We start from the raw sequence: 27,740 nt of genomic DNA, 5'->3' as shown, positions 1-27,740 counted from the left end.
ATAAGACTGAAAGGTGGTTTGGGATCAGGTGATGGTATCATAGTCCAGTCAGAAAGCTATGTTGGTTATTCAGGTGACACAAGAGGTGATGCCGGTACTTAGTAGGGAAATGGCAGTGAGCATATAGAAAAGCAAAAGATAGGATTACTTGCCAACAGACATCAACACTGGGAGCATTTTTCCACATCTATCTCTGGGATTGAAGGAAAAATTAACTGGAGATTCCCAGAAAGACAACAGAGCTATTAAGGCAGAGGGTGAAGGGATAGATCTGCACTCTCAGTTCCCTCTAATGAAGTCACCGATGTGCCACGACCCAGTTTGACAGGCCAGTTGGGCCCTTGCTGAGATTGCAGATATGGCTAGAGGCAGGGAAAGAGGGGAGGATTCCAAGCAGTTAGTTGGGGAAGTTTGTCCTACCCTACATCTCCAATCACATCTAGCCAGTTAGGGGTTTGTGACCACTAAAAGAATACTCTAAGCCTCTGCAAAATCAAAGGGAAATGTTAGAATAACACATCCTGCTTATATATAAGAAGTATCAGTAATGCTAGACTGATAAAGATATTTGTGGTAGGCTTAAAAATGGGCTTCACCATGACATCCATGATCCAATCCTGTTTATGAACAGGTTACCTTACATGTTGAAAGGAAATTAGGTTTGTGAATCAGCTGACTTTAAAATAAGAAGATTCTCCTAGATTATCTAGGTGGACCCATGTAACCATAAGGTCCTTAGAAGTATGGAGAAGGAAGAAAGGGAGAGATGTTGATAGCTTTGAAGATAGAAGAAAGGGTCATGAACCAAGGAATATAGTGACATCTAGAAGTTGAAAAGACAAGGAAATGGATTCTCCCCAGAGCCTCCAGAAAGGAACACCCGTTGACATTGATTTTAGTCCAGGATGACTCATTTCAGACTTCTGACCTCTAGAAATGTAAGATAATACATTTGTGTTGCTTTCAGTCACAAAGTCTATGGTACTTTGTTGTGGCAGCCAGAGGAAACAAATACAATGTCGGTTCCAGTCCACATCCTGGACATCTCTCAGAAATAGGGAGTCTGCTGAAGAACTTACGAGCAGTCACAGAAATAAGAAACATAACAAACAGACTTTGCTAATGAGTAAGATGCAAAAACATTTTATTTTTTGAACAACTAAACAGCTAGACAGCTCCACTCGATGTCATTAGCAACTGAATTCACACAACATGTTTGTCTTTTATGTGGAGGTGGGTTTAACAAGTTACATCTGACAGTGGTCCTGTGTGAAGTGCTGCTTTTAAAACTTATTCTCTTTCCAATATCATTCTCATTCTCTCAACTTGCCACTCTCAAAAACTCATTTTTCTTCTATTGTGTTCCAAATTTTTAAAACTCTGCTTTCAAAATAAGACCCAAGGTAGATCCAGAGAGTTTCATGGTATGGTCAAGGACACAATGGCTAGCTATAGAGTTCTTGGTTAAGAACAATTATTATGAATAATATGAACCTCAAAACATGTATTTAAACTCTAATATTCATAACTTCACAGTAATAGAGATTTTTTTCTAAAACTTTTCATTAGTAAGGGACTTAGCTCATACTCTAAGGATTCTTCTTTTGTTTACTGGCAACATAATCCTTGCTGAGTTTTCTCATCACATCCCCATGGCTGATCCCAGCCGTCCCTTGAAACACCACTCGGTAATTCTCCTGCACGTATTTGGCAAATGGTCTCACATGGGGTTCAATGGGGGTTCCATCTTTACGAGTTAACGGTAGCATGACCAGAGGCCCTCTGCATCTGGCGCAGATAAAGCGTTCAGTGTTCAACGATTTGGTGTAGCGGCCAACCCTAGTGAGGAAAGAGACATCACACAACAAAGAAATCAGTCACCATACATCAGCATCAGCTCTGAGATGTTAGCCTTGGACCCAAAGAGAAAATTTCCTGTGGGTTCTCAGAGAATGGGGCCCCAGTAGCAGAAGGGTCAGGCCAGCTCAAATTAGGTATAAGAGTAATAGAGAGAGGGTTAGGGGATAGAAACAGGAATAAGGGCTGGGTATGATGGCACATGCCTGTAATTTCAGTGACTTGGGAGGCTGAGGCAGGAGGATTGCAAGTTTGAGACCAGCCTCAGCAACTTAGCAAGGCACTAAGCAACTTAGTGTGACCCTGTCTCAAAATAAAAAATAAGAAGGGCTGGGGGTGTAGCCCAGGGATAAAGCATCCCTGGCTTCAATCCCCAGTAACAAAACAAAAAAGAAAAGAAAAAAAGAAATAGGGACTAGAGAAAGAGAACAGAGAAATAAATAGGTTCATTCCTCAAATCAGACACCTTTCAATTTACTCCTACAGTCACTGCCAAGAGCCACTTAGAGGCCAGACTGAAAAGGTAATTGAAAAGTCTGAGGGGAAAGGTCTTACCTGGTTTTGCACTGAGTACATTCATAATTAATCTTGTAATTAATCGTATAGTTATGGCAACGAGTGACCCTGGGTAGCTCGGGGTGCACGGCATTGGATTTTCTTGCATAATACTTCCATGCATCACCATGAGAATCTCGGACACCGTCAAGCAGCCAAGAGGCTGCATGGCATATTTCGTGGATCAAAGTATCACGAAGGCGATCTTGGAAGAAGATTGAAAAGAAACTGTGAGCACTAAAACCAATTTGTTTCTGATCTGCTACCCAACCCCTCAACTTCCACCACCACCAGACACAAAGTCATCTTACAGAAGTATTCACAGGCAGCCATCAGTGTTACCTTCCCAGGATTCTGAAAGTGAAACTTCTGCCTACTTCAGCCAGATTTTGTTAATGGCAGCAAGCCTTAGGTGAGCAGGTCTTTTTGGAGCACCTCCAATGTGTTCATCTTTTTGTGGGGTGCTGCTAGAAATACACCTGGACAAGACTTGGTTTCTGCCCTAAGGGAACATAAGTGGCCATGGTTGGGGGAGGGGGAGTAATCCCTAGGGCTTCGGCATTTGGTAAGATTCTGCAGCAAGATGGGGATCTGAGCTGGGCCCTGGACAAATGATCGGATTTACAAAGCTCACAAAGTTGTTGGGAGTGAAGGTTGAAGCCAGGAAAGCATGTGATACACTTTGAGGGTAAAATGAGAAGGAATCCTAATTGGGGCATGGGCTGGTGCAATAGTGAGAGAGAGGTCCAGTTAAGTGGAGTGAGGACAGATTACAATGGCCTCAAAGTCAGGCTCTAGGCATTGAAAAGTCCCGGGTTTATTAACAGGAAAGCAACACTAGTGTGCAGGATACTGAATGCAGCAGGGAGAAGAATGAGGGGATATGGACCCATACCTGGGTGGAAGCAGAAATGGAGAAGGAATGACAATGGGAGAGTCACCACCATGAAAGAAGATTTGGTGATTGGCTAGATATAGGCAGATTGGGAATCCCACCTAGGGAGAGAATGGAGATACTGCCTCTGACAAGTGGAAAATGCAGACAGAAAGGCAGGCCTGGTAGATTGATGAGTTGGATTCTCAGGAATTGTGAGACATACAATAGTAACATCCTCTAAGTAACATATGGTAGGACTGTTCACCCAAGAATGGCAGTTCAAACTGACACAGGCTGCCAGCTAAAAGTAATTTAACAGGTACAGTGTCAAAAAGAAAGAGCACTGCAGTAAAGCTGCCACACTCCTGCCATCACCTGCAGAGTCACAGACTTTCAGAGAAATCTCAATCTTGGCATAGCGTTCCCTTTTGGGGTGTCGTGTCTCACTAGTGGTGCATAAGCCAGCAGTTCTCAGCATCTTTTTATTCCAGGTGATTTCTATTTTCTCTGGAAGCTGAGAATAAAAAGCAAATGAAAGGAATCAGAAAGCAGTTCTAAGCAGACCAGAAAATATGAACTCAAGAGTTTTTCTCCCTCTAATCCAAACTAAGAGGAACTTTCCCCGAGAGATTTTTGAAGCTAAACAAAGTGGGGGAAAATCTTCTCAATGGGCATGCAAATCTAAACATTCTGGGAAGAATAAAAGCCAAGTTACAGTCCAGGTAAAGATAATTAATAGGCAATCAAGACAAAAGAGATTGTTGATGCATGTAGGATTTGTGCTCGCCTGTACACAGACAAGTCTGGGGCAGTTAAGGAGAGAGGCACAAGCCTGTTGGGATGGGTGAGCTGAAAACCTGTGCATAGGAGCAGCAAGGAAGAACTGACAATGCAACTCAGGATACATCAGGCTCTGCTCATCTTAAATACCACCACTGTCCACAGGAAGGACATTAAAGGCTGGGGAAACTTTAGGATATGAGAACTTCCCTCCGGCAAGTCTTATCACTGAAGACAATAAAACCTAAAAACCTAATGATCTAGGGATGGGGGTGCAGCTCAGAGGTAGAGTGCTTGCCTAGCATGTTCAAGGCCCTGGGTTCCATCCTCAGTGCTGCAAAACAAAAACAAAACCTCAGAAATCAAAAAAATCAAAACAAAAGGACCAATAGGTTTCTGCATCCATACTCTTTCCAATCTAGCCTAAATCTCCAGACTGTCAGATTAATAATGTCTTTCAGTAACTACTACATGTCACCCCATATTCCTGTGCAGTGAGTGGTACCCACTGATTTAAATATAATATCCTCCAACCTGATCCCCAAGGCTTTCCATTACCTGGTTCTTCATGATCAAAAAATAAGAACTTAATGGACCCTGTTCTAGGTACGTGTGTGTGTGTGTGTGTGTGTGTGTGTGTATGTGTGTGTGTGTGTGTGTGTGTGTGTGTGTACATAAAAATGAACTTTTGTAGGCCTAACAATAATTTGGAGGTAGTAAATACATTTGGCCCTCTGGATCTGTGGGTTCTGCATCCACGGATTCAACCAACCACAGATTGAAACTATTTTTTAAAACTGCACCTTTTTGAACATGCACAGATTTTTCCATGTGTCATTATTCCCTAAACAAAACAGCATTAAGAATTATTTACATACTATTTATATTGCATAAGCTATTATATAAGTAATGCAAAGATGATTTAAAGTCTATGGGAGGATATACATAGGTTACATGCAAATATTTTGCCATTTTATATAAGGGATTTGAGCATCTGCACATTTGGTATTCATTGGGGATTCCTGGAATCAATCTCTCATGGATACAGGGGGTGACTGTACTGTTACTGTCCCCATTTTCAGATGAAGAGACAAACTGAGGTTAATTAACTTGCCCAACTCACGCTACTCTTTCCCTTTATCTTTCAACAGGAACCCCCTCTCCCAGGCAGTCAAGACTCAACACATGCCTGCCCCCTCATCACTGTTGTTCTCATTACTTACCATCCTGCAAGAACCAGGAGTCTACTTCCTCCAGGAAATCCTATTTCCTGGCCACCCAGTCTCTCAGCCACTTTCTCTCTCTCTCTCTCTCTGTTGATCTCCTGCAGTAAAAACCATCTGTCGCATACATTATAACCCGTAATCATTCTCTATTTCTTTCGTGGACCTCTCATCTCCCCACCTGAACTGACATTTATCAAGGGCAGAAGTATACATTCTCAGCACACTATGTGGCACACCCTAGAATGCTGACATATAGCAGATGCTCAATAAGTGCTCATTTATCAATTATACCTTTTGATCAAAGACAGTGCTGTTGAACAGTTGGTAGATTTTCTGAACCAACTCATCCTTATTTTGCTTGAAATTCTTTCCAGAATATTGCTTTGACTTTTCAAGGTCACGCAAGAAACATCCAGGTATTTTGCACATAGATTTCCTGCAAAGGTAAATTCAACTGAGTTTTGTATAGCTAAAGAAATAGAAATAGAATGCATAAAGGTCAGACTAGGAGCAATTTTGAAAACTTGCTGCTTCTCCTTCCTCTAGCTCCTCTGATGAGGGCATTTCCCAAGCTTCCATTCATACCCTTTTCTTTTCACTCTTAGCACATTCTCAGAGGTGGGAGGCCTAGTTTCAACTTCAAAAGGACTGATCTCCACAACTGTAGCTGCAGTCTTGAGCGCTCTCCTAAGATGTAGTTCTGAATTTACAATTGCCTGACACAAATTTCCAAGTGACTAACACATTGAATCTATCTCCAGTGCAATTTTCTCAAATATCAAACTTCTGTTATAACTGGCTGAAAACCACAGAGGCATTTTTAACTCATTTCCTCCCTTACCCCATGTTTAACTGGGCACAGAGACAGACTGATATCTCCTTCCCAAAGGCTCTTCCAGGCAGCTGCTCCTTTCCAACTTCACTGTCACCTACCTAAATCAAATTCTCATCCTCCCCTTTATGCTTTGATTCAACAGCATTCCTCCAACTCTTCCTTATTGCCAGGCTTTCTTCTAATCCAATTATGTACACAACTCCAGATTCATTTTCTTAGGCCACATTCCAATTAACTTTCCCCTGTGCCTTTTCATTGACCGTTTGGCCTGGCATTCAAGGCCCATGTCAATCTGATCCCAACCTCTACTTCCAGCTATCATTTCCACTATGGTCAAGGGCAACACAAACATTCCCTGGACACAAATCATGATTTCCCACATATCTCAGCACCTCTTCTCCCATGGCCTAGAGTGACTCCCCATCCCCACCTCTACTTAGAACCACCATCCATGTGGTGCTTTATCATTTGCAAAGAACTTTCTTTTCATCCTATTCAATCCTCACAAGCACCTCTGAAGAAGCACTGCTGTTTTTACCATCTCTACCTTGAAAATGAAGAAACTGAAGCCCAGAAATAACTTGCCCAAAGGCCACAGAGACAATGAATCTTCTGATCCAAATCTCACAGGTCTTCCCATTAAACTACAATTGCTGCCCCAACTTTCAAGGCCTAATACAAATGGCACAAAGAATAGTGCTGAGCATATAAAGGACTCATGCTTGTAATAACTATTTAATTAAACTGAAGCATTTTGGGGGCTGGGGAGATAGCTCAGTGGGTAAAGTGCTTGCCTTGCAAGCACAAGGCCATGGGATCGATTCCCAGCACCACAAAAAAAAAAAAATTAAACTGAAGCATTTTTATCTTGGCTGCAACAATCCACAAGTCCAGAGAGATGAGTCCACAGAGCTGAAAAGATAAAATAGAAGCAAACACAGAGATTCTGACTCCACAGAACTCTTGACACTGCAGTTTTTGCCAGAACACTTATTAACCCTTAAATTACAAAATAGCCCTTATGTGAAGAAGTTGGTGTGTGGATAGGAAAGTATCAGACATGCAAAGAAGGCTAATGCAAGGGTCTTCATTCCAAAGCCTTATATGGATAACTCAAACATTTCTGCCTCCAATACCTAGTTTTGAAAGCAAATTTCCATCAGAAAAGTTGGTAGATGAAAACCTGAGCCACCTGCAGGCTTCAGCAGAGGATGACTCCTGTGTGTGTGTACTCAGGGAAAGCTGGTCTTGTAGATTAGCAAACTTCACCTCAAGACCTGTGCCACTTCACTGCAGGCTGAACATCACCACATCAGAGGAACCAAAAAGACCCCAAACTGGGTACATCAGACACCATAACCAGCAAGCAGCATACACAGGAACAATGCTAAACACAACAGGAAGCCCCCAGACTGACACAGGAAGTACCAAGAAAACAGTTAAAGAGTCCAAACAGGTTAGCCTATTTTGAATGAGGCAGATTGATAAAGACACCAAGGAAAACTTCTTCCTTCTATGCAACCACCATCTCTATCTAGCAAAGCAACGTGGGAGCTACCTAAGATACCTATCCCTATAAGCAAAGCAGCTTAAAAATGTATCTAGGTATCCAGAGAAGACAACTTGCTGCAAGGCAGTGGCAGTGGGCTGTCACTGGCTACTTCAGTCAGTAAAAGGCACAGTGATGCAAAGAAGTCCATTGCTCCAATGCCTCCATATTTTGTTCCAGAATACAAATTTTAAAATAACAGGGCTGGGGAGATAGCTCAGCTGGTAGAGTGCTTGTCTCGCAAGCGCAAGGCCCTGAGTTCGATCCCCAGTACCAAAAAAAAAAAAAAAAAAAAAAAAAGAAACAAGCTGCTGGGCATTGTGGTGCACACCTGTAATCCCCGTGGCTTGGGAGGCTGAGGCAGGAGGATCGCAAGTTCAAAGTCAGTCTCAGCAAATTAGTAAGGCCCTAAGCAATTTAATGAGACCCTGTCTCTAAATAAAATATAAAAAGGGCTGGGAATGTGGCTCAGTGGTTAAGCACCCCTGGGTTCAATCCCTGGCACCAAAAAAAAAAAAAAAAGTTCAAGCTGGGGCTGTGGTTCAGTGACAGAGGACCTATCAGCTCAGCCTGTTCGAGGCCCTGCATTCTATCCACAGCACTGTCAGAAACAAAAACAAAAAGCAACCAAAAACAATAAAAAAAGAAGTGCTCACAAGAAAATAAGTCCTTCAATTACATTCCTTTTCTTATAAGATATTTCAGAGGTGAGTATTACTCCTGAATGCAAGTAAAACAAAGAAAATTATGCTTACTATACTACATTTTTAAGGGAAAAGGAAGAGAAGTTGTTGAATCTAAATGAGAAAATATACTGATTTTTGCTTTATGTTATTAATATATTTGGCCTAAATTATCAGTTGTTTTTAGGATCAATGATAAACAGCTTAATAAAAATAAGGAAATTGGACTGGGGAGATAGCTCAGTTGGCAAAGTGCTTGCCTTGCAAACACAAATCCCTGGGTTTGATCCCCAGCACCGCAAAAAAAAAAAAAAAAAAAAAAAAGAAAAGAAATAAGGAAACTACAAGCAATCCACTTCATCCTAACATTTAAACTTCAAAAATTTACAAGAAAAAATAAATTTACAAGAGGGCTGGAAGGCACTCTGAATAGTAGAGTGCTTGCCTAGCATGTGGGAGACCTGGGTTCCAGTCCCAAAATTGCAACAACAATACCACAAAGATATACACAGTATTTAGAAAAACTGGGTTCATTCGAAGCAATAGAAGAAAGCCTGGAAGACATTCTTAACTGCCCTCCCTTCCAATTCCAACAGACTTAACAAACAGGTCACCATCTCTATTACGTTTGCCTTGGTTTAGTGAAAACAGGTGGCCACGAGGCTGCATCCACCCTAAAAGTAGTGTCTTGTTTGGTTACACAATATTCTTTGACCTGAGTTTAAAGACAAAGGAAATTTCAGACATCAGAGGTGCTATAGGGGAAAAAGGGCTCCACTCTACCCTGGTAACTGCAGGAATCTTGGCAGCTCAGGCACTAGGGGAAGCAAGGAGAGAGGCTGGCAGGCAGCCTTCTTGCCTTGTGTGTGCTCTCCCACTTAGGGACAGGCACCTTGCCACCCTTCACCCAACCATACTCCATACCCTTGAAGGACTCCCCTCCAGTGCCCAGTGGGCTGAACATGCAATAAATAGGCAATCAAGTTCTTTTCAATTGGGTGTTGAGAAATACATACCCAGTCTCGCATTTTTCAACTTTTACTGCACTGGATTTCTTCTTTGAAGGTCCACGCTTTTTTCTTCCATTACCAGCTAGAAGGATAATAGTCAATTTGTACCCTGGAAATTTATACCATCAAGGAACTGACAGAGGGCTGGGGCTGTAGCTCAGTGGTAGAGTACTTGCCTCACACGTGCAAGGTACTGGGTTTGATCCTCAGCACCACATAAAAATAAAGACGTTGTGTCCATCTACAACTAAAAAATATTAAAAAAAGAGAAACTAACAGAATGGTAAACCCAGGAGGGGACTTACACAACCAAGCACAGAACATCTATCAATAAAACCATGTGTAGGGTTGTCTGAGTGACTTTATGACAATTGCAGAGCCACTATTAGAGTTAGCTGGGTAGTATTCTGTCATAGATACTGAGGACTGTCATGAGCATCAGTGTATGTGTTGTTAGTGACCAGGGCATGTGGGCAATTGAGGCTCACACACTCTGAGTAATGGTACAGCATAGTTCACACACTTGCTCAAGGAGTGGCTCATATCCTCAGCAGTACCTTTACCTAATCTGCAAGCCAGACCTTCCTACCTTCACCTAGGACTCACACTGCCAATAATTAGGAACCAATAGTTTTACTTTTTCATTTATTTTAAAATAAGACATCTTTTCCATGCCAACCATAAGGTTAGATCTGGAAAGAAACAAAAATGAGGTGAAAGTCCTCCCTTGAAAAGGTTCCTGGGGAGGCAGATTCAGGACCATGTTACAATGCAGTGTGATTAGTACTTTAGAAAAGAGACTCTAGAACTCCAGGCACCCAGGAAGGAAGAGTCACTCTAATTAAGTTTATAGCTTCAAAGAACAACTGATGGGGCTGGGAAGATAGCTCAGTTGGTAGAGTGCTTGCCTTGTAAGCACAAGGCCCTGGGTTCTATCCCCAGCACCCCCCCCCCAAAAAAAAAAACAACTGACAATCAGGCTGGGTCCTATGAAAAAAATGGGATATCCTCAGGACAAAAGATGCAAGGAGAGAACACTCCAAGTAGGCAAAACAGTGAACAGGCAGATATGGGTATTCCTCCCTTATTTCCAGGAAGATCCTTTCCACTGAGGTGACTGCTTCCCCTTGCCACTTGGAATTTGTAATGGCTCAAGGTTGGCAGCAGGACAGACAGGCCTGATGACACAGGCACATGGAGTAGTAAAGGTGCTGTGGACACACTTGGCAGGCTTGGCACATTTGGTGGGACACACACTTGACATGATGGGCTTACCTGGTGTCACACCTGTATTTTTGGTTTTGTCCTTCCTTTTCTTTGGTTGTTCCATCACAGGTATGGGCTTTTCATTTGGCAACTTTGTATCTATAATTTCTAGGTTAGCCTCAGGATCATTTGGTGGCTGGTCAATATTTTTACCCAAATCCTGCATCTCATCAACATTATCAGGTGAATTGAACTGGGAGGCAGCAAACTCATCTACTTCTTCTTTATCAAAAGAAATTTGGCCCCGATCACAGGAATCCTTTTCAATTAGCTTAGGACCCTCCAATTTGTTATTGTTGCCATCATCATCATCATCATCAATAATTATTATTGGCTGCTCCTCAGTGTCAGAAAACTCTTCCAACATCTCATCTGAAATCCAAGAAACAAGTATATAAATACACTCCTTCTACCTGTTCCTTGTACATGAAATATTAGCAGATTATTGAGAACAAATTAAACAAGCTGGAACCATGAAAAACAGTTAAGAATTATAGTTATTTGAAATTGTTTCCACCCCCCTTTTTTTGGTGCCAAGGATTGAAACCAGAGGCACTTAATCACTAAGCCACATCCCCAGCTCTTTTTCCTATTTTATTTAGAGACAGGCCCTCATTAAGTTGCTTAGGACCTCGCTAAGTTGCTGAGGCTGGCTTTGAACTTGTGATCCTTACACCTCAGCCTCCTGAGCTGCTCGTCTTTTCTTTATTTTACTGAGAGCAGTGACAGATAAAATAATGATCAAAGTTCAGTGGTAATTTCCAAACCATTTTCTCCAAGTATGATAATGTAGCTACTTGATGGTTTCTGTACTCAGGCCTGCAGTTACGTGTTTTCACTGGTCCACAGTATAAATAAGAGAAATTAGAATAATACAGTGGTATTTCTTTTGCATGGAGTTAAAATTCTATAATTTAAAGGACTGCCCCCTATTTTTTACTGGAGCTTTATAATCATACATAATAGTGCAGTTCATTATATCATATACAAACATGCCCTTTATTTTGTGATTATGTCCTGGTTAAACTTTTGGAGCTCTTCATTTTATATAACTATGAAGATAGTATATGGTGGCTGGCATTTTTAAACCATCACCCCCACAAGTCTCCATCAAGCTGGAAAAATGATGGCACCCATGCCTCTTACTCCTTTCTCCTCACTTTCCCTTATTCCTACATGAAGGAGGGAATGAGAATAGTGAATAGCAAAGCAGCCCCCAGGACACTGGAGCCTCAGCTCTTGACTTTCTCCTCACTGCTTCCTTAGTGTAGTTCTAGGGTACTGAGAGGAACACCCAAGGTCTAAGGCAGCAGGACATGTGGGGAGCACAGTCATAGCCATGTCAACTACATACACAGAAAGAAAAGGTAGCACTCGCTACTGATTCCAAACCAAAAAAATGTGCTAGGGTTGGGGCTGTAGCACAGCGGTAGAGCACCTGCCTTACATGTGTGAGGAACTGGGTTTGATTCTTAGCACCATATATAAAAAAAAATAAAAATCCATTGACAACTAAACTATTTTTTTAAAAAAGTGTGCTGACTTTGATCCTGAAACTGCTGCATGTAATGAGGCTTCAGAGCTCAGCTACTTCTCAGGGAGTATACTTGCCTTTACTGCTTATTTTGCGTATCTTAGTTTTCTTTTTCTTATTGGCATATTCATCATCAGATTCTGATTCAATCACCACACAGCTGAGTGACAAGAAGGGGTGGGTGTTGGAGAAAAGAGAAATATGAATACAACATCCTTTTTCTTCATGGAATTTTTCTATATTTTCTACAATGACCACGATCACTTGTAAATTTTTGATCGGTTTCCCACAGTAACTCTGTTCCCCCTAGTTGAAACTACTCAATCTTTCCATTCATCCTGATTTTCCCTTCAAAAGGAGATGTCTGCCATATACTGAGAGTGAACTGGGCTCTGTCAAAGTGCATGCATCTAAATAGTTTTGGTACAGGGGGAAAAACTGATCAAGGAAATGTCTACTTAATTGTCATTCTTTTTTATCAATTTTGAGATGCACTTGTCTGAGAAGGGTAGAGAGCCAGAGATGGAGAGAGGCAGCCTTAGAACAGGGAGGCTTCTCCTTAGCGCCACTTTACAGCCTGAAGTCAGCACTCTCTCCTTTTATGGACAGATTGCTCTGACAGGAGTCATGCCCAGCAGTGCCCCTGTGCCACCCAGGGTGAAGATGGCAAGTAACCCCTGGTATCCTTGGTTAGCCCTCGTGTTTTTGGGTTAGAGGCTCCAGCAGGCTGAAATTTGCTACCGCTTGTATTTTCCAAATACTTTATGAAAGGTATGATTTACTTTAATGATGAGGAAAAAAAACTTAAAATATTTATTAGAGAATTTGTCTGTACCTGTTACAGAAATGAATGTTAATCTTATTCCATCACGTTCACTATATATTTTTACAGTGCTGGGGATTGAACCCAGGGGCACTCTACCACTGCGCTACCCCTTTGTCTTTTTATTTTATTTTGAGACAGGGTCTAAATTGCTCAATCTACCCTTGAATTTGTGATCCTTCTGACTCCGCCTCCCAAGTAGCTGGGATTACTATGCTTGGCTATGTTCACTACTTTTAAGCTGCCAAGTTGATGGGCCTTTGTTATCCTATTAACTGCTACTCCAGCCTAAAAATTCCTCTTGACTTCCTGTGCAGTTACCTTTTGTTTGTGTCCCACATTTCCATCCACTACTATTCATAAACTTTTTTCCCCAACTCACTCCCAGGGTTTATGTACAGCCCTCTCTTGCCCATCCAATCGGTAGCCAAAGACTGGGGTATGAATCCTGTTAAATATGTGCCAGCCCAATCTATTGTGTCCAGCCTAACTTCTCTTCTGACTTTCTAGTTACTTACCTAGAGGTCCTGTGGGTAGGGCTGAGATTTACTCAGGATGCACAGGTTTGATGGTATCTGTTCTGAACACTCAGGCATCCATCCTTACTAATCCCTGTCCATGCTCTCTTGGTTATTTAAATGTTTTAAATATCAATCCTGCCTATAGGCCCCGGAGTTTGAACATGTCCATAACTAAACTCATCCTCCTCCCCAAATTCACTCTTCCTATAGTATTCCATATACTGAAGCCACCTGGGACTGGACAAAGACCTATGGGCACTCCTGGCAGGCCCCTAAAAACAGATTTTCTTTAAGTATTTGTTCAACACATACCTGGTAGAGGCTGGAAGAAACTATTTTTTTCTCTTGAAAAATCAGGGTTTTCTAAATCATCAAAAGAGAGCTTATTGCATAAAATATTGTACACAGAATACTTCTTAGGAGCCATGATAGACCATTTAAGACACAAATAACAGTCATAAAATATTTTGCATCCTGGTGGTGATGATGGTTATGATTTATTGCAGGAATTTTTTTTTTAACATCCCCTATCATCTAGCACATGGGCAACACTCCTTCATCCTTCCCTGGTCAGAGCAGAGGCTTGATTAATAGAACCTTCAGTAGATCAAGGTAGAAGATAGGTAGGGCAGATCCCAGAGGAATTTAAATACTGAGCTAAAGTTTGACTTTTTATATGATGAGCTATTCGAACTGGTTATCAATATGATCAAAACAATGCTTCATAAGATTCTTTTGGAAATGGCTTGCACACTGAATCAAAGAAGAGATTAGGGTGTGATGTCCACATTTTTGACTAGTAGAGATAGGAAGCTAAATCACAGTTCACTGAGACATTTCAAAAAAGAAACAGACCAAATAGATAATGGGCACAATGGGGGAAAAATGGGAGGAGGAATTTGAACCTGGTTGTGAAGTTAAACAACCATTATGTCCCGGCTGAGTACCATATTGTGTTTACATAGGAAATGTGATGTTTACTCTTAAATCTTCTTACCCAGAACATCAGACATTTCTTCTTTGAGAGAGAGAAAAAAAAAATCAAATTTCAACAATTCTCCTCCTTACCTGACCCACTTCTTCTGTGCTTTTGTTTTGGCCTTAACTAAATCAGAGAAAAGGAAAAGGTATTAGGAAGCATCTGAAGCATGATAAAATCTGGTTTTCCATGTCTTTAACTCCCTAACATGCAAGTTCACAAATTAATGCTGGTAAAATCCATGTCTCCATAGGGTTCAGTGGTAGAACACTTGCCTAACATGCATAAGGCCCTGAGTTCAATCCTCAGTACCACACACAAAATAATTTATCTCCCCCATGAAATACAGGAAATAGGAGACCAAGGGGGAAAAAAAGTAAAGGAAGTAAATTGGAAAAGAAGCAGAGAGAACTTCCTCTGCTCCTGAGAGTAGGGAAAATAACTTCTCCAACCCAGAGAGCCCTAGAGGAGACAAATCTAGGACCAGCTTATGCCAAACATACCAAATCATATTTCATCCATCTCTACAAAGACACTTCAACATGAAATATCACTGCTTTGAGAGGACTCTACTTACGGGACTCATATTCTTCATTGCTTCTTGAGTCCAGAGAAAGAACACAACTGCAAAAATAACAGATGCTTTTTAAAAGAGGGCTACCAACATCATAAGCAACCAAATGTCAAAAATCTTGAATGAAAAGAACCACCAGAGTTTCTGAAGCGTAAAATGGTTTAAAGTACTTATAACATTAGGATCACAACAACAGAAGCAAAAAGAAAAAAGGCAACAAGTTTCTTGGTCTTTTCTGCTGAATAAAAGCTAGGGAAGAATGTTAGCCAAGTATCATCAGCTAGCAGGGAGAAGGTCATTTTCTGTCAATGGTTTATTTCTATTGAAATATGAAACTGAACCAGATAAAGGGCTCACAGGGGAAAGGACTTGGTGAAGAAATTGCAGTTAAAAATCAAAAGGGCCAGGTTTAATGGTACATGCTTGTAATCCCATCAATTCAGGAGACTGAGACAGGAGGATCATCTGGGCAACTCAGCAAGATTCTGTCTCAAAATAAAAAATAAAAAGGGCTAGGGATGTAACTCAGTGGTGTTCTTGGGTTCAATCCCCAGTATCAAAAGGAAAAAGGGCCAGGAGGTCTTCTTTTAGGGTGTTATTACTTGGAGAAGACCTACTTACTGGATTGCTATTTAGGTAAATGGATGAGTATTCAAGTCCATTTTGTGGGAAACCAATGAAGATGGTGGTTATGTTCATTAGTTTGAATATTTCCCCAATGGATCAATATCACATTTTATACCATAAATATACACAATTATTATCAATTAAAGTAATAAATATTAAATTTTTATTAGAGCATTATAATTATACATAGTAGTAGGATTCATTTTGACAAAAAAATGTAAAGAATAGTTTCAAAGTTATAGCTGCTTCCTGCAGTGAACAACAATGTCAGGATCTCTTGTTTCTCCACCTTATGATTTGGCAGCAGTCCCAACACTCATTCTCCATTGCCCTGTCAGGCTGCTTCACTTACTGCTTACCAGATAGCCCTGAGATGAAGCCAAAACACATTCTTGCTCAGAACCCTTCAGCTCTCCAGACAGTGGTCAACTGGATATCCCACTATTAGCCATTAACCACAGATCCAAAATCCAGCCCAGTGGAGGCACACTGCAGTAAGCATCACTTCACTGCTGGAGCCTGACTATATCATCAGTGGTCTTATTAGTTGTCACAGGGGATATGAAAATGCTATGGGAGGTGGACATAATAGCTATAAGAAAGTTCAGGTTTTACACTCAAAAAGTTAGACTCAACCACTTCTTTAGGTCTTTTAATTTCACTCAGAGCTTAACACTGGGCTGACTGTATACTTTTTCTTTCAAGATACAAGCTAACTCACTTACCTGCTTAACTAAATTTCCTATTCATTTGTCAACCACTGTACACTAGTGACTTATTCAGCAGTAGGCTTAAAATTTTTATTTAAATCTGGAAAGAAAATTCTTGCTGATTTTGCAGATATGTCAATACATATAGTAAATAGTATTATATACAAATGAAAAAGTGATTCATACTTCATCTATCTTCTTACATAATTATGTGTTACACACTTTTGAGAGTTCAGGCAAAGGGAACAAAGGACTACAAACACAATACAAAAAGTTACATGACAAAGTCCCACTCTAATTCCTAATGGTAAAATATCAAATTCCAGGTAGGATAGTAACTAACCAGAGAAGTGGTCCAAGGAAAGTTCTAGGGAAGAAATACATGGTCAAAAGGAAGAGAGATTTTGTTTGGTACCTTTTACAAGTCAAATTTGCCACCAGGAATACAAGTCCTTAGAATGTGTTTCAAGATTCGTGTTACTATTATTAGGAAATATAAGCATTGAGTGAAAAGTCAGGTGGTTTAACCAGAATTCTAGCAAGAAAAAAGCTAAGAAATAACCTTCCAAGGTTGAAGACATATCAAATGAAAACCCTCAAAAACTTTAAAAAGGATCCAAAGAGCTCCCCTTTCAAACTGAAGTCATAAACCATAAAGATTGTATATGGTTTTAAAAAAAATCTTTTCTTTTTTATATAATTATTTTATTTATTCATTTATTATTTTTATGTGGTGATGAGGATCAAACTCAGTGCCTAACACATGCTAAGCAAGTGCTCTGCCACTGAGTTACAGCCCCAGCCCTGTGTATGCTTTTATATGGCCACAGTCTTTACTCTCTTGATAATTTTCCCCCCATGGCAATTTTTGCAACTCAATAAATGTTATAATTAAATGAGTATACTTGTGGATCATTCATTCAACATATATTGAGCATCTATTACCTGCTTGGTACAGGAGCTACAAAGGGAATAAGACATCCAAGGATCAGAGTCTAATAGCAAAAAAAAAAGTAAATAGACAATTTTTATGAGCCTTACTCGAAAATGACTAGAATCAGAAACTGCATTCTAAAGCAGGAGGTTGGAGGACAATACTTTCAGAAATACTAGTTGAGACTTAGAACCTTCTCTTCCTTAAAATAGGCAATTGAAAATATTGTAGCTGGCTGCAGTGGTGCACACCTGTAGTCCTAGCCACTTGGAAGGCTGAGGTGGGAGGACTGCCTGAGCCCAGAACTTTGAGATCAGTCTGGACAACATAGCAAGACCCTGCTTCAAAAAAAAAAAAAATAGGTGACTGCTTACTTTTTTGATCCAGTTATTGTAAATTTAGTATGACAGGGTAATTTTTAAAGCAGTTTCCATATATCATCAAGGTTATCTTTTTGTTTCTTTGTTTTGAGACAGGGTACTGCTATGTTAGCCCAGGCTGGCCCTGAACTCCTGGATGCAAGTCACTCTTCTGCTTCAGTCTCTGAAGTATTTGGGACTACAGGCACATGCCACTGCAGCTGGTTTCATCAAGGCTACCTTATGATAGCATTAATAAAATAAATATTCTTCGGTTTAAAAAAGAATAGTGCGGGGGCTGGGGATATAGCTCAGTTGGTAGAGTGCTTGCCTTGCATGCACAAGGCCCTGGGTTCAATCCCTAGCACCAGAAAAAAAAAAAAAAGAATAATGGGCATTGGGGAGTACTATTAGGCTTTGACTGAAGATGACAACCAGTCTCCATCTTTTAGTATTATGTATTTCAGAAGAACTTCTGCCTTTCAAACGCCAACCCTCCTTGCTCTGCTAATGAACGACCTTGTTTCAAAAGACACTGGGAAAATAGAAGCATTCAAACAGGAACTCGACTTCCCACCAAAAACTCTACCAACCCATCAGCAACTATCCCCAGCTCTGACTTCCCTATCATTGACAGCAAATGAACACAGTGCCCCTGCCACTATCTAAAGTCAATTCCTCCTTTGTACTTTGCATCATACCTCTAGCCTTAAGGATTTTATTCCTGCAATTCCAGCACCCTGTATAATTGTCCCCTCTCTTGGACATTCATTCTATTATCCCTAGACCCAATATCCCCAAATTTTCTATTAATAGTCTTGAGTTTTCCACTGAACTCCAACTGCCTACTTGATATCTCAGATAACATATGTATAACATAACATGGCCCATACAGATTTTTTTGGGGGGTGGGTACTGAGGATTTAATGCAGAGATGCTTTTACCACTGAGTTATATCCCCAGACCTTTTATTTATTTAAAAATATTTTAGTTGTAGATGAACGCAATACTTTTGTTTTTATGTAGTACTGAGGATTAAACCCAGTGCCTCCACATGTGCTAAATAAGCACTCTACCATTGAGATACAATCCCAGCCCCCACCTTTTTTTTTTGAGCCAGGGTTTCACTAAATTGCTTAGGACCTTGCTAAGTTGCTGAGGCTGGCCTTAACCTCGAGATCTTCCTACCTCAGTCTCCTGAGTCGCTGGTATTACAGGCACGTACCTGGCAACACAGAATTTTTTTTTTTTTGCAGTGCTGGGGATTGAACCCAGGAACTTGCGAGGTAAGCACTCTATCAACTGAGCTATATCCTCAGCCCTTTTTAAAAAAATATTCTTTTAGAGGTTGATGGACCTTTATTTTATTCATTTATTTATATGCAGTGCTGAGAATCAAACCCAGTGTCTCACACATGATAAGCAAGTGCTCTACCACTGAGCCACAACCCCAGCACCCCTCCCTTTTTTTTAAATGTATACTTACACGCTGTTTTTAAAATATTTTTAGTTATAGATGGACACAATGCCTTTAGTTATTTATGCAGAATTCTTGCTTTCCATCCTCAACCCTGTTCCTATCTCTTACCCATCTCAGTCAATGGTACCACCCAGTAATGTAAGCTGAAAACTTAGGACTTAAGGACTTACCCTTGATTTCTTTTTCCCTCACTTCCCACATCCCATCCATAAATAAGACTTGTTGTTCAATCTCTATATTTTATCTAAGACATATTTTTACATACACCTCTTAGGAAAAAAAAAACAACCAAACTATAAACTGCCATCAAATATGTGATGCATGCCAATTTCAGAAATGGTGAAAAGATGTTTCAGAATTGAACTACTTGGCTGGGGATGTAGCTCAGGGGTAGAGCACTTGTATAGAGAGCATATGCAAGGCCTCAGGCTTGATTCCCAGCACCACAAAAAAAAAAAAAAAAGATTAACTACAATGTGTTGTTTTTTCAAGTCTCTTCAACTCCACTATTAATATCTTACTGTAAGCCACCATCATCTCCCACTTAGACTTCAGACTTATCTATAATACCAAATTTGTGAGCCTCAGCTGTAAAAGAACCATTTCTTTTCTTTCACAGGGCTAATCTGAAAAGTAAACAAGATAATATCTGCCCTCCTCCATGGGATCATCACTTCCACCCATTGCAGCACTATTCACACTGCATTGTAACTGCCTCTTAACCTATCTCTTTACCATTTCCTTCCTTCCTTCCTTCTTTTTTTCTGTATTAGGGCCAGAAATCTGGGCTTTGCACATGTTAAGCAAGCACTCTTCCACTGTGCTATATCCCCAGGCCTTTTTTAAAATTTTGAGACAAGGTCTTGCCAAATTGCCCAAGTTGGCCTTCAATTAGTGATCCTCCTGCCTCAGACCCACAAGTAGCTGGAATTACAGGCTGTTTACATGCTTCTAATCCCCCACCCCAAAAAGTAAACTATGCAAGGACTTGGAAATATATTTGTTTTGCACTCCTCAATATAAAGTCAGAATTAAATTTGTTGAATGAATATATGAATGAATCTCAAAAAATTATTTCCAAGAGTCCCTTTTATTATTTTTTATTCTCCCTCATTAGAACCTCAAGTTTTGAAAGGATTTTTGCCTACTAGATCACACTAATAATTTTCTCCATGTAAAACTTTAATTGCAACTATATGCTCATCTAGGTGAAGATTTGAGTCACAAAGTCATTCCAAAATTTATAAAAAGAAAATATAACAATCTTTTCTACATTAATAAAAATACAGTGCCCAGATCAGGGAAAGTAATGGTACTAATTTGTAGCTGCAGTAGGTGTAGCAACTGGCAAGCTATCATCCAACCTCAAGGGTCATCTCCAACCAGAAGCCCTGGATCTGGTCTTTGTGCCTGTAGCTTCAGAAACTCAGCATCAATTCTTCATTAAATGCTAGGGGCATGACTACTGTTAACGAAATTCACAAGTGTCTATTTACTTCTCAGGACCAGCAGTGCCAACTATCTGTCCTATACATATACCCTATTTTGGGCAAGGGACTGAAGGTCATGGAGACAACTAGTTTCACCTTTTGATTTTAACATGCATACAAATATTAGTTCAATTTTTTAATTAAGTGCTACAAAAAGCATCATTGTGAATTTAATTATTTTCATAAACTGGATTTTCTTAAGATTCGTTTCTTCAAAATTCAATAGCTCAATCAAAAATGTCTAATTTTCTAGCTCATGATATACTGATTACCCATTTCCAAAAGGTTGTCAATTTATTGTCGGAATTACTATACTAATATTGAGTATTTTAAATTTGCTAATTTAGTAGGAAGATAATTTTAAACCAGTATCTTTTTATTAAGATGTATATTTTCTAATGTTTGCCACATTCTCTTGCTAACCCCATTTTAGTGACTCCAGAAAAAACAGGAATGAAGAGGAACACTTTGTCCCTGTTTCCCTAGAAGTGTGTTCCCCATAGATAAACAATGTATTTCTCATCCTTATCCAAAGTTCTTAAGCATTAGCACCTATCAGCACAAGTCATGTGCACACACATTTTTTTTGCAAATATTATGCTCTATGGGTTGTTTCTCAGTTTGCATTTTAAGTACCTTAGTAGTCTCACCATTATCCCTGCACAAAGCTCTTATTGCATTTTGGGGATGAACTGTAATTTACTCAACCAGGCTCTTTGGACATACAAACTTTTTTGAAATTTTGGTATTATAAACAAATGCTGCAGTGAATGTCCTTATACATATTTCTCTGTGTACAGGTAACTAAATCGTGCATCCCTCTTTCACAACTGAAAAAAGACCAAAACAACCTGTGTAAACTAGGTAATATGGAGAAAAGTGTAAAAACACAAATATTAGCCATGAATTATAGGGGGAAAGGACAAGGGAGAAGTGTAAAAAACACAGTCAATTTTAAGTCCTTTGGGTATAAACCGAGGAGTGGGATAACTGGGTCAAAAGGTGGGTCCAAGTGTTCTGAGGAATCTCCACACTGCTTTCCAGAGTGGCTGCACCAATTTGCAACTCCACCAGAAATGTAAAAGTGTGCCTTTTTCCCCACATCCACACCGACATCTATTATTGTTTGTGTTCTTGATAATGGCCATTCTAAGATAAAATCTTAGAGTTGTTTTAATTTGCATTTCCCTAATTACTAGAGATGTTGAACACTTTTCATATATTTATTAATCGCCTGTATATCTTCTTCTGTAAAGTGTCTGCCCAGTTCCTTGTCCCATTAATTGATTGGGTTGTTTCTTTTGGTGTAAAGTTTTCTAAGTTCTTTATAAATTCTGGAGATTAGTGCTCTATCTGAAGTGCATGTGGAAAAGATTTTCTCCCACTCTGTAGGCTCTCTTTTCACATTATTGACTGTATCCTTTGCTGAGAATATCATGCTAAGTGAAATAAGCCAATCCCAAAAAACCAAAGGCTGAATGTTTTCCCTGATAAGTGGATGATGAAATATAATGGGATAGTGGATGAGAGAAGAATGGAGGAACTTTAGATTACGTAGAGGGAAATGAAAGAGAAGGTGGGGTATGAATAATGGTGGAATGAGACAGACATCATTACCCTAAGTACATGTATGACTACACGAATGGTATGAACCTATGTCATGTACAACCATAGAAATGAAAAGATGTACCCCATTTGTGTACAATGAATCAAAATGCAGTCTATAAAAATAAAAAATAATAATTAAAAAAACACAGTCAAGAGAAAATAAGATTGAATTACAAAGCAAGCATGCATAGGGCTATAATTATACACCCAAATATGAGTGTATATTAAAGAAATTAAATAAAATTGCTTTCTAAGTGAAGGAAAAAGTTCTTGCAGTGGAATTGGATCAAAGATCAAAATTGGATCAAAAATTTTATACTGCTAGATTGTCCTCCAAAAAGGTCGTACTAATTTATACTCCCACAAAGATTGTGTGAGACTACTTTTCTAAAATTTGCCAACATTACATATTAACAAACTCTTTCTCATCTTTGCCATTATGAATTATGAAAAAATGGCATCTGATTTTTAAAATTTCTTTAATTATAAGTAATATAATTAAAATTGAATAAATGTCTATGGGCAATTTGGGTCCCCCCCCGCCCAGAGATAACTTCCAATAATTTTTTGCCTATTTTCTACTTATTTGTTCACCTTTTAAAAAATATTGGTTTGGGGCTGGAGTTGTGAATCAGTTGTAGAGTACCTGCCTAGCACATGTGAGGTACTGGGTTCGATCCTCAGCACCAAATAAATATTTTTTTAAAAAATGAGAACTAAAAAAAAATTGGTTTGTAAAGGTTCTTTTCAGATCAAAGAAAATAGTTCTTTCATGTAATTCAAGTAGTTTTCCAACTTTTAGTTGCCATTTTTATGCCTTTGATTTGATATTAAGCTCAGAACACCAGTCCACTACAAAATTACTAGAAACAAAATTCATCTGTTTTTCTGGTAGCATTTTTAGTGATTTTTAAAAAATATTTTAAAATATTTGATCCATGTGAAATTTATTTTGGCATAAGAAGCAACGAAGTACTCTTAGTTTGTTCCAAATAGCCAATCATCCTCAAATTGTCTGCTGACTAATCCGTCATCTTCTCTCCACTGATTCTAAATGGCATTTTTATCATGAACCAAATTTTCATATATACATTGTCTATTTCCAGATTCTGTTCTATGATTTGGACCTTCTTCTGTATTATATACTTTCCTACCTACTCTGTGAAGAGGAAGGAGACAACTTAAAAACAGCTAGTGTGCATGTACGAATATGTAACAATAAATTCCATCATTATGTACAACTATAATGCACCAATAAAAAATGAATAAAGGTTTTAAAAATTCATAAAAATAAAATAAAGACTGTTAGCCTGTTTCATAAACAGCAATCCTAAAATACCTCCAGTTAGTATGGAGAAAGATGAAGTCATGGGGTTCCCTCTAGAGGGCAGCACTACCCCAAATGGGGTGGAAGTTATGTAACAGCAGGTCTGAAATTCATCAGAACTTTCTAGAAATTACATATATTCAGTAATGCACTGTATTGCTTCATGCAGTTGGGAGCTCCTAGCCACAGATAGTTATTTTATACAGAAGACTTGTGCATCTTGTAGGAGGCTGGATTCCTAGATTCTAGATCCTTCTTCACAATTTTTATTTTAAGATTAATCAAATTATACACTCTGCAGACTCTAAATGAAATAAACATAATATTTGAGAAAGTTGTTTCACCAAAATAGTAAGATTAAAAGAAAACAATTTTTCAAATCTCACCAATTATCATCCTGGGTGTGCCACTGGCCAGGTTGGCCAGGCTTTTTCTCCGACCTGGCCATGTCTGTAGTCAAGACAAAGATATGCTTTAAGAAAACTAGAACTCAGAACCAGAGACATTTCTACATTCTGTATTTGGGAAGCTTCTGCACTATAAAGCTGAAACTTTACTCTTTAGGATAAGTATTTTGTTTTGTTGAGGATTTTAAAAAAGTATTTATATATATATAAATATTTATATTGAATATTTATATTTATATTTATATTGAATTTATATTGAACTCCTGGCCCAGTAGTTCAAGGCCAGCCTGGGTATCACATCAAGATCCCATCTCAAAAAAACACAAACAACAACAAAAAACCTCGGAGAGACATGGAATATCACCCACCCCACCTTACCTCACCAAGGTTCTATGCAGATTAATCAGAAAGACCAAAGCAAATAGTGGCCCCTAAAGTTAAACCACTTCAAAAGTTACTGTTAGGAAGTTGATCAAAGACAATTATTTATTAGCCTCCAGATAATTTTCTCACTGTAAGGCTTTTGAATTCACTTATTCAGTCTCCCACCTAGTGCTCGCTCAGCCCCAAAAGGATGCCAATCCCCACACACTGAGCTGATCCTTTATTGCTCAATTTCAGGCCCCCAAATTAGTCTGGCACTTATCAGGTACTGACCCTTCCACCTTCTCCCACTACTCTACCTTACTCCCCAATCTCAGGCAGTATTACCAGGACTAGGTTACCGTCGCTTTCCCAGACCCTACCCCTTTCAATCCAACCTCTACCCATCCCACTTCCCTACTCCAGCATCCACTGATCTTACACGAATCTGGCCACCACCTCCAAGCCAAGTCAACTCTCTACTCTTGCCCCGATTCTTCCACCAAAAAGATCTCGACCCCTTTACCAACCCACACCTCTACCAGTGCTTACTACGACCTCGTGCACTGCAGGCGGCTTTTACTAACAAGACTCGACCCTCCCCCCACCATTCCCGCTTCAGTCAATTTTCCACCAATCAGGCCTCGACGCATTCACTTTTCCCCCAGCTACTCCCCCATGCGGCCAGTATTCCACCAATCAGGCTTCTACTCCCCCCTCCACCCGACATCTACCCTTCCCCCACCTCTTGCTTCCTTCCTACCCCCTCTGCCTTCAACCCCTCTGATCTCAACCACCCCCGCCCCCACACCTTTCACTCCTCTCGCAGCTTCCACAACTTTCCAGCAGGCCTTCCACTGATGAGGCCACCACTGCCCTATACCTCCATTTTCTCCAATTCTTTATTCCACCAGCAGGTTTTCTCCTGGCCCAGACATGGCCACTCTCGCACCCATCCCCTATTCACAGGGTGACCCGTCCCCCACCAACTACCTCCCAACTACCCCATTCTCCATTTTTATGGTACCAGGATATCACGCACACACACAAAAAAAATCTCGAAAGCTTGTTTTTTTTGTTGTTGTTGTGGTGGTGGTACCCTGTATTGAACCAAGGGTCCCTCTATACTAAGCTACACCCCCAAGTTCTGAGATGGAGTTTCAATAAATTACGGAAGCAGGACTCAAATTTGTGATCCTCCTGCTTCAGCCTCCCAAGTTGCTGGGATTACTGGCGTGCGCCACTGTGCCTGACTCGAAAGCTTTTTTTTTTTTTTTTAAACTTAAAGAGAAAAAGCTTTGTGTATAATGGGCAAAATATTTCGCCTAAATCAGTCCTAAAGTTCACCGACAGAATCCAAGATAAGTGGCAGTCCTGATTTTAATTAAATCTGCTCAACTAGGATTGTCTTCGGTACCCACCTCAACCCACTACTCACCTGCTTTTTCAGCCTCCGGCGTTGGCCAATCACAGCTCACTTCCAAACCGTTAAGAGGTGTGTGAGATCCGGAAGGACTGCAAAGGACTGCCAGGCACAAACCCTTTTATAAGCCCAGATCCACAGGGAAATAGGAACTGACGTGTTCCCGCTCTCCCTGTGCCCACCTATCACAGTGTGGCCACAAAGCAAATTTGAATTTTGCGGCTATGAACTTAAACTTCACGCCCCGCTGCAGTACTTCCGGAGTATCATTTATCAAGTGTATCATTTCCACGCAAAATTGTTTATTTGTCGCGAAAGTGCCATTCTCAATTGAGTTCAGGTACTCAAACCTTATTCTGTGGTTAAAGGTGTCTAAGCTTTTTGAGCCATAAAAATAAGCAGATCTGAATCCTAACTAAGTTTCATCCTTGGAAGTATTGAAGTGAAGCTTTTTCCTTGTTTGAACTGTCCATACCTCTAAGTCCATTTGCCTGCCCTCCAAACTACTCTGCGCCAACCTAGGAAAGCCAACTCCCCTAGAAAAAGGGTAAGGCAGCACCTCAACAGCGCCCAGCAACATTCAACTATGACGTTTGCTTCCAGAACCTTCCAAAGCCTGATGCTAAAAGAAAGATTGGTCACTTGAAGCTTTTTGGCATTGGCTCCAAACACACCAAGAAAAATGTAAGTAGCAAATGTTTTCTAGCAGACAACCATGTATTTCATAATTTAAACATTTGGCTAATAGAACTCAAAACATCCCCATACTTGATGGTTTTTGTTGTAGGCACTGTTCTGTTTTGTGTGGATTTAAGCCTTATCATGAATTGGGGATGGTGCCACTTACTTGTAATCCCAGCAACTTGGAAGGCTGAGGGAGGGGCATCAAAGTTAAAATCTCGCTTCACCAACTTAAGATAGACCCTTTCTTGAAAAAAAAAAATTAAAAAGGGCTGGGGATGTAACTCAGTGGCAGAATATTCCTGGGTTCAATCCCTGGTAACACACACACACATACAAGCAAAGTAAACAATGAGTGGGGTTGGAAGCAGTGAGGAATCAGGGTAAGGGAGCAGGCAATGAACACAAAGATACACCCCTGTAGCCCAGCTATTTGGGAAGATGGCTTGAGTCCAGTTCAAAGATAGCCTGAGCAACATAATGAGAGGAGGCACTGTTAAGAATTCTCATTTCACAGAGATAACATGGCTGATGGCAGAGCTGGGATTCAAACTCTGATAAATGCGGCTGTTCATTACAACTATCTCTACCACAAACTTACACATTAAGTTCCTCCATTTTTAAAAAGGGAGGTTTGGGGAGGGAAACTTTAATGTTAGATATAACTAAAAGACATACACTCAAAAGAGTGGGTTGGATTGGCTCAAATTGTAAAACAGGCAGTTCAGAAGTTATGTAAATTTATTCAAAGTGTGCAAGAAAATCCATTAGATTGAAGGTAGGAGGAGCTGAAGCAGAGGGAGAAATAACCAGTATGCTTTCTTAAATAGAAGAGGGTAGGAGTAAAAACTTCAGTGACAAGCTACTAGACACCCCTGTTCCCACACCATCTTTTAGGAAACAAAACCTAGTCCACATTAGGGTTTTGTTTTTGGTGTTTTTTTTTTTTTTTTTTTTTTTGCGGTGCTGGGGTTTGAACCCAGGGCCTTGTGCTTGCGAGGCAGGCACTCTACCAACTGAGCCACATCCCCAGCCCTAGGGTTTTGTTTTTTGCAGTGCTTGAGGACTAAACCCAGAACCTTGCACATGCTAGACAAGTGCTGTACTACTGAGCCACATCCTCAGCTCCACATTAAGTTTTTGAGGGCATAATGAAGAGGAGTTGGGAATTATCCAAAATATTATTTGAAACAAATTTTTTCCCTGTCTTTCAGAATGTGGCAACCAAACAGCCTGTTCAGATCCCTAATACATTGAAATCC

At 40.0% G+C, this 27,740-nt stretch overlaps 1 protein-coding gene across 1 annotated transcript; it reads right to left on the bottom strand.

Annotated features, from left to right (window-relative positions):
- Positions 1–1,149: 1,149 nt before the first annotated feature.
- On the bottom strand, positions 1,150–11,005 carry Gcna (germ cell nuclear acidic peptidase). Its single transcript, XM_047535244.1, has 6 exons — positions 10,648–11,005; positions 9,379–9,454; positions 5,587–5,731; positions 3,665–3,803; positions 2,413–2,617; positions 1,150–1,839 (listed from the first exon to the last, which is right to left on the bottom strand). Exons 1-6 carry the CDS (start codon positions 11,003–11,005, stop codon positions 1,590–1,592), a joined length of 1,173 nt encoding a protein of 390 aa, XP_047391200.1. The 3' UTR covers positions 1,150–1,589.
- Between the last annotated feature and the right edge of the window lie 16,735 nt (positions 11,006–27,740).

This window comes from Sciurus carolinensis, chromosome X, assembly GCF_902686445.1.
Source record: "Sciurus carolinensis chromosome X, mSciCar1.2, whole genome shotgun sequence".
Classification (NCBI taxonomy): Eukaryota; Metazoa; Chordata; class Mammalia; order Rodentia; family Sciuridae; genus Sciurus; species Sciurus carolinensis.
The sequence above is the reverse complement of the archived record's forward strand: the minus strand, read 5'-3'. Positions and strand labels throughout refer to the sequence as shown.

What these genes read in the sequence shown, in the direction of transcription:
- Gcna (XM_047535244.1), bottom strand. Translation starts at nt 11,005, where the DNA reads ATGTTGGAAGAGTTTTCTGACACTGAGGAGCAGCCAATAATAATTATT. An exon ending in GAAAGTCTGTGACTCTGCAG is followed by an intron (nt 2,618 to 3,664) that starts GTGATGGCAGGA and finishes TCTTCTTCCAAG; the next exon opens with ATCGCCTTCGTGATACTTTG. An exon ending in TGTACTCAGTGCAAAACCAG is followed by an intron (nt 1,840 to 2,412) that starts GTAAGACCTTTC and finishes TTTCCTCACTAG; the next exon opens with GGTTGGCCGCTACACCAAAT.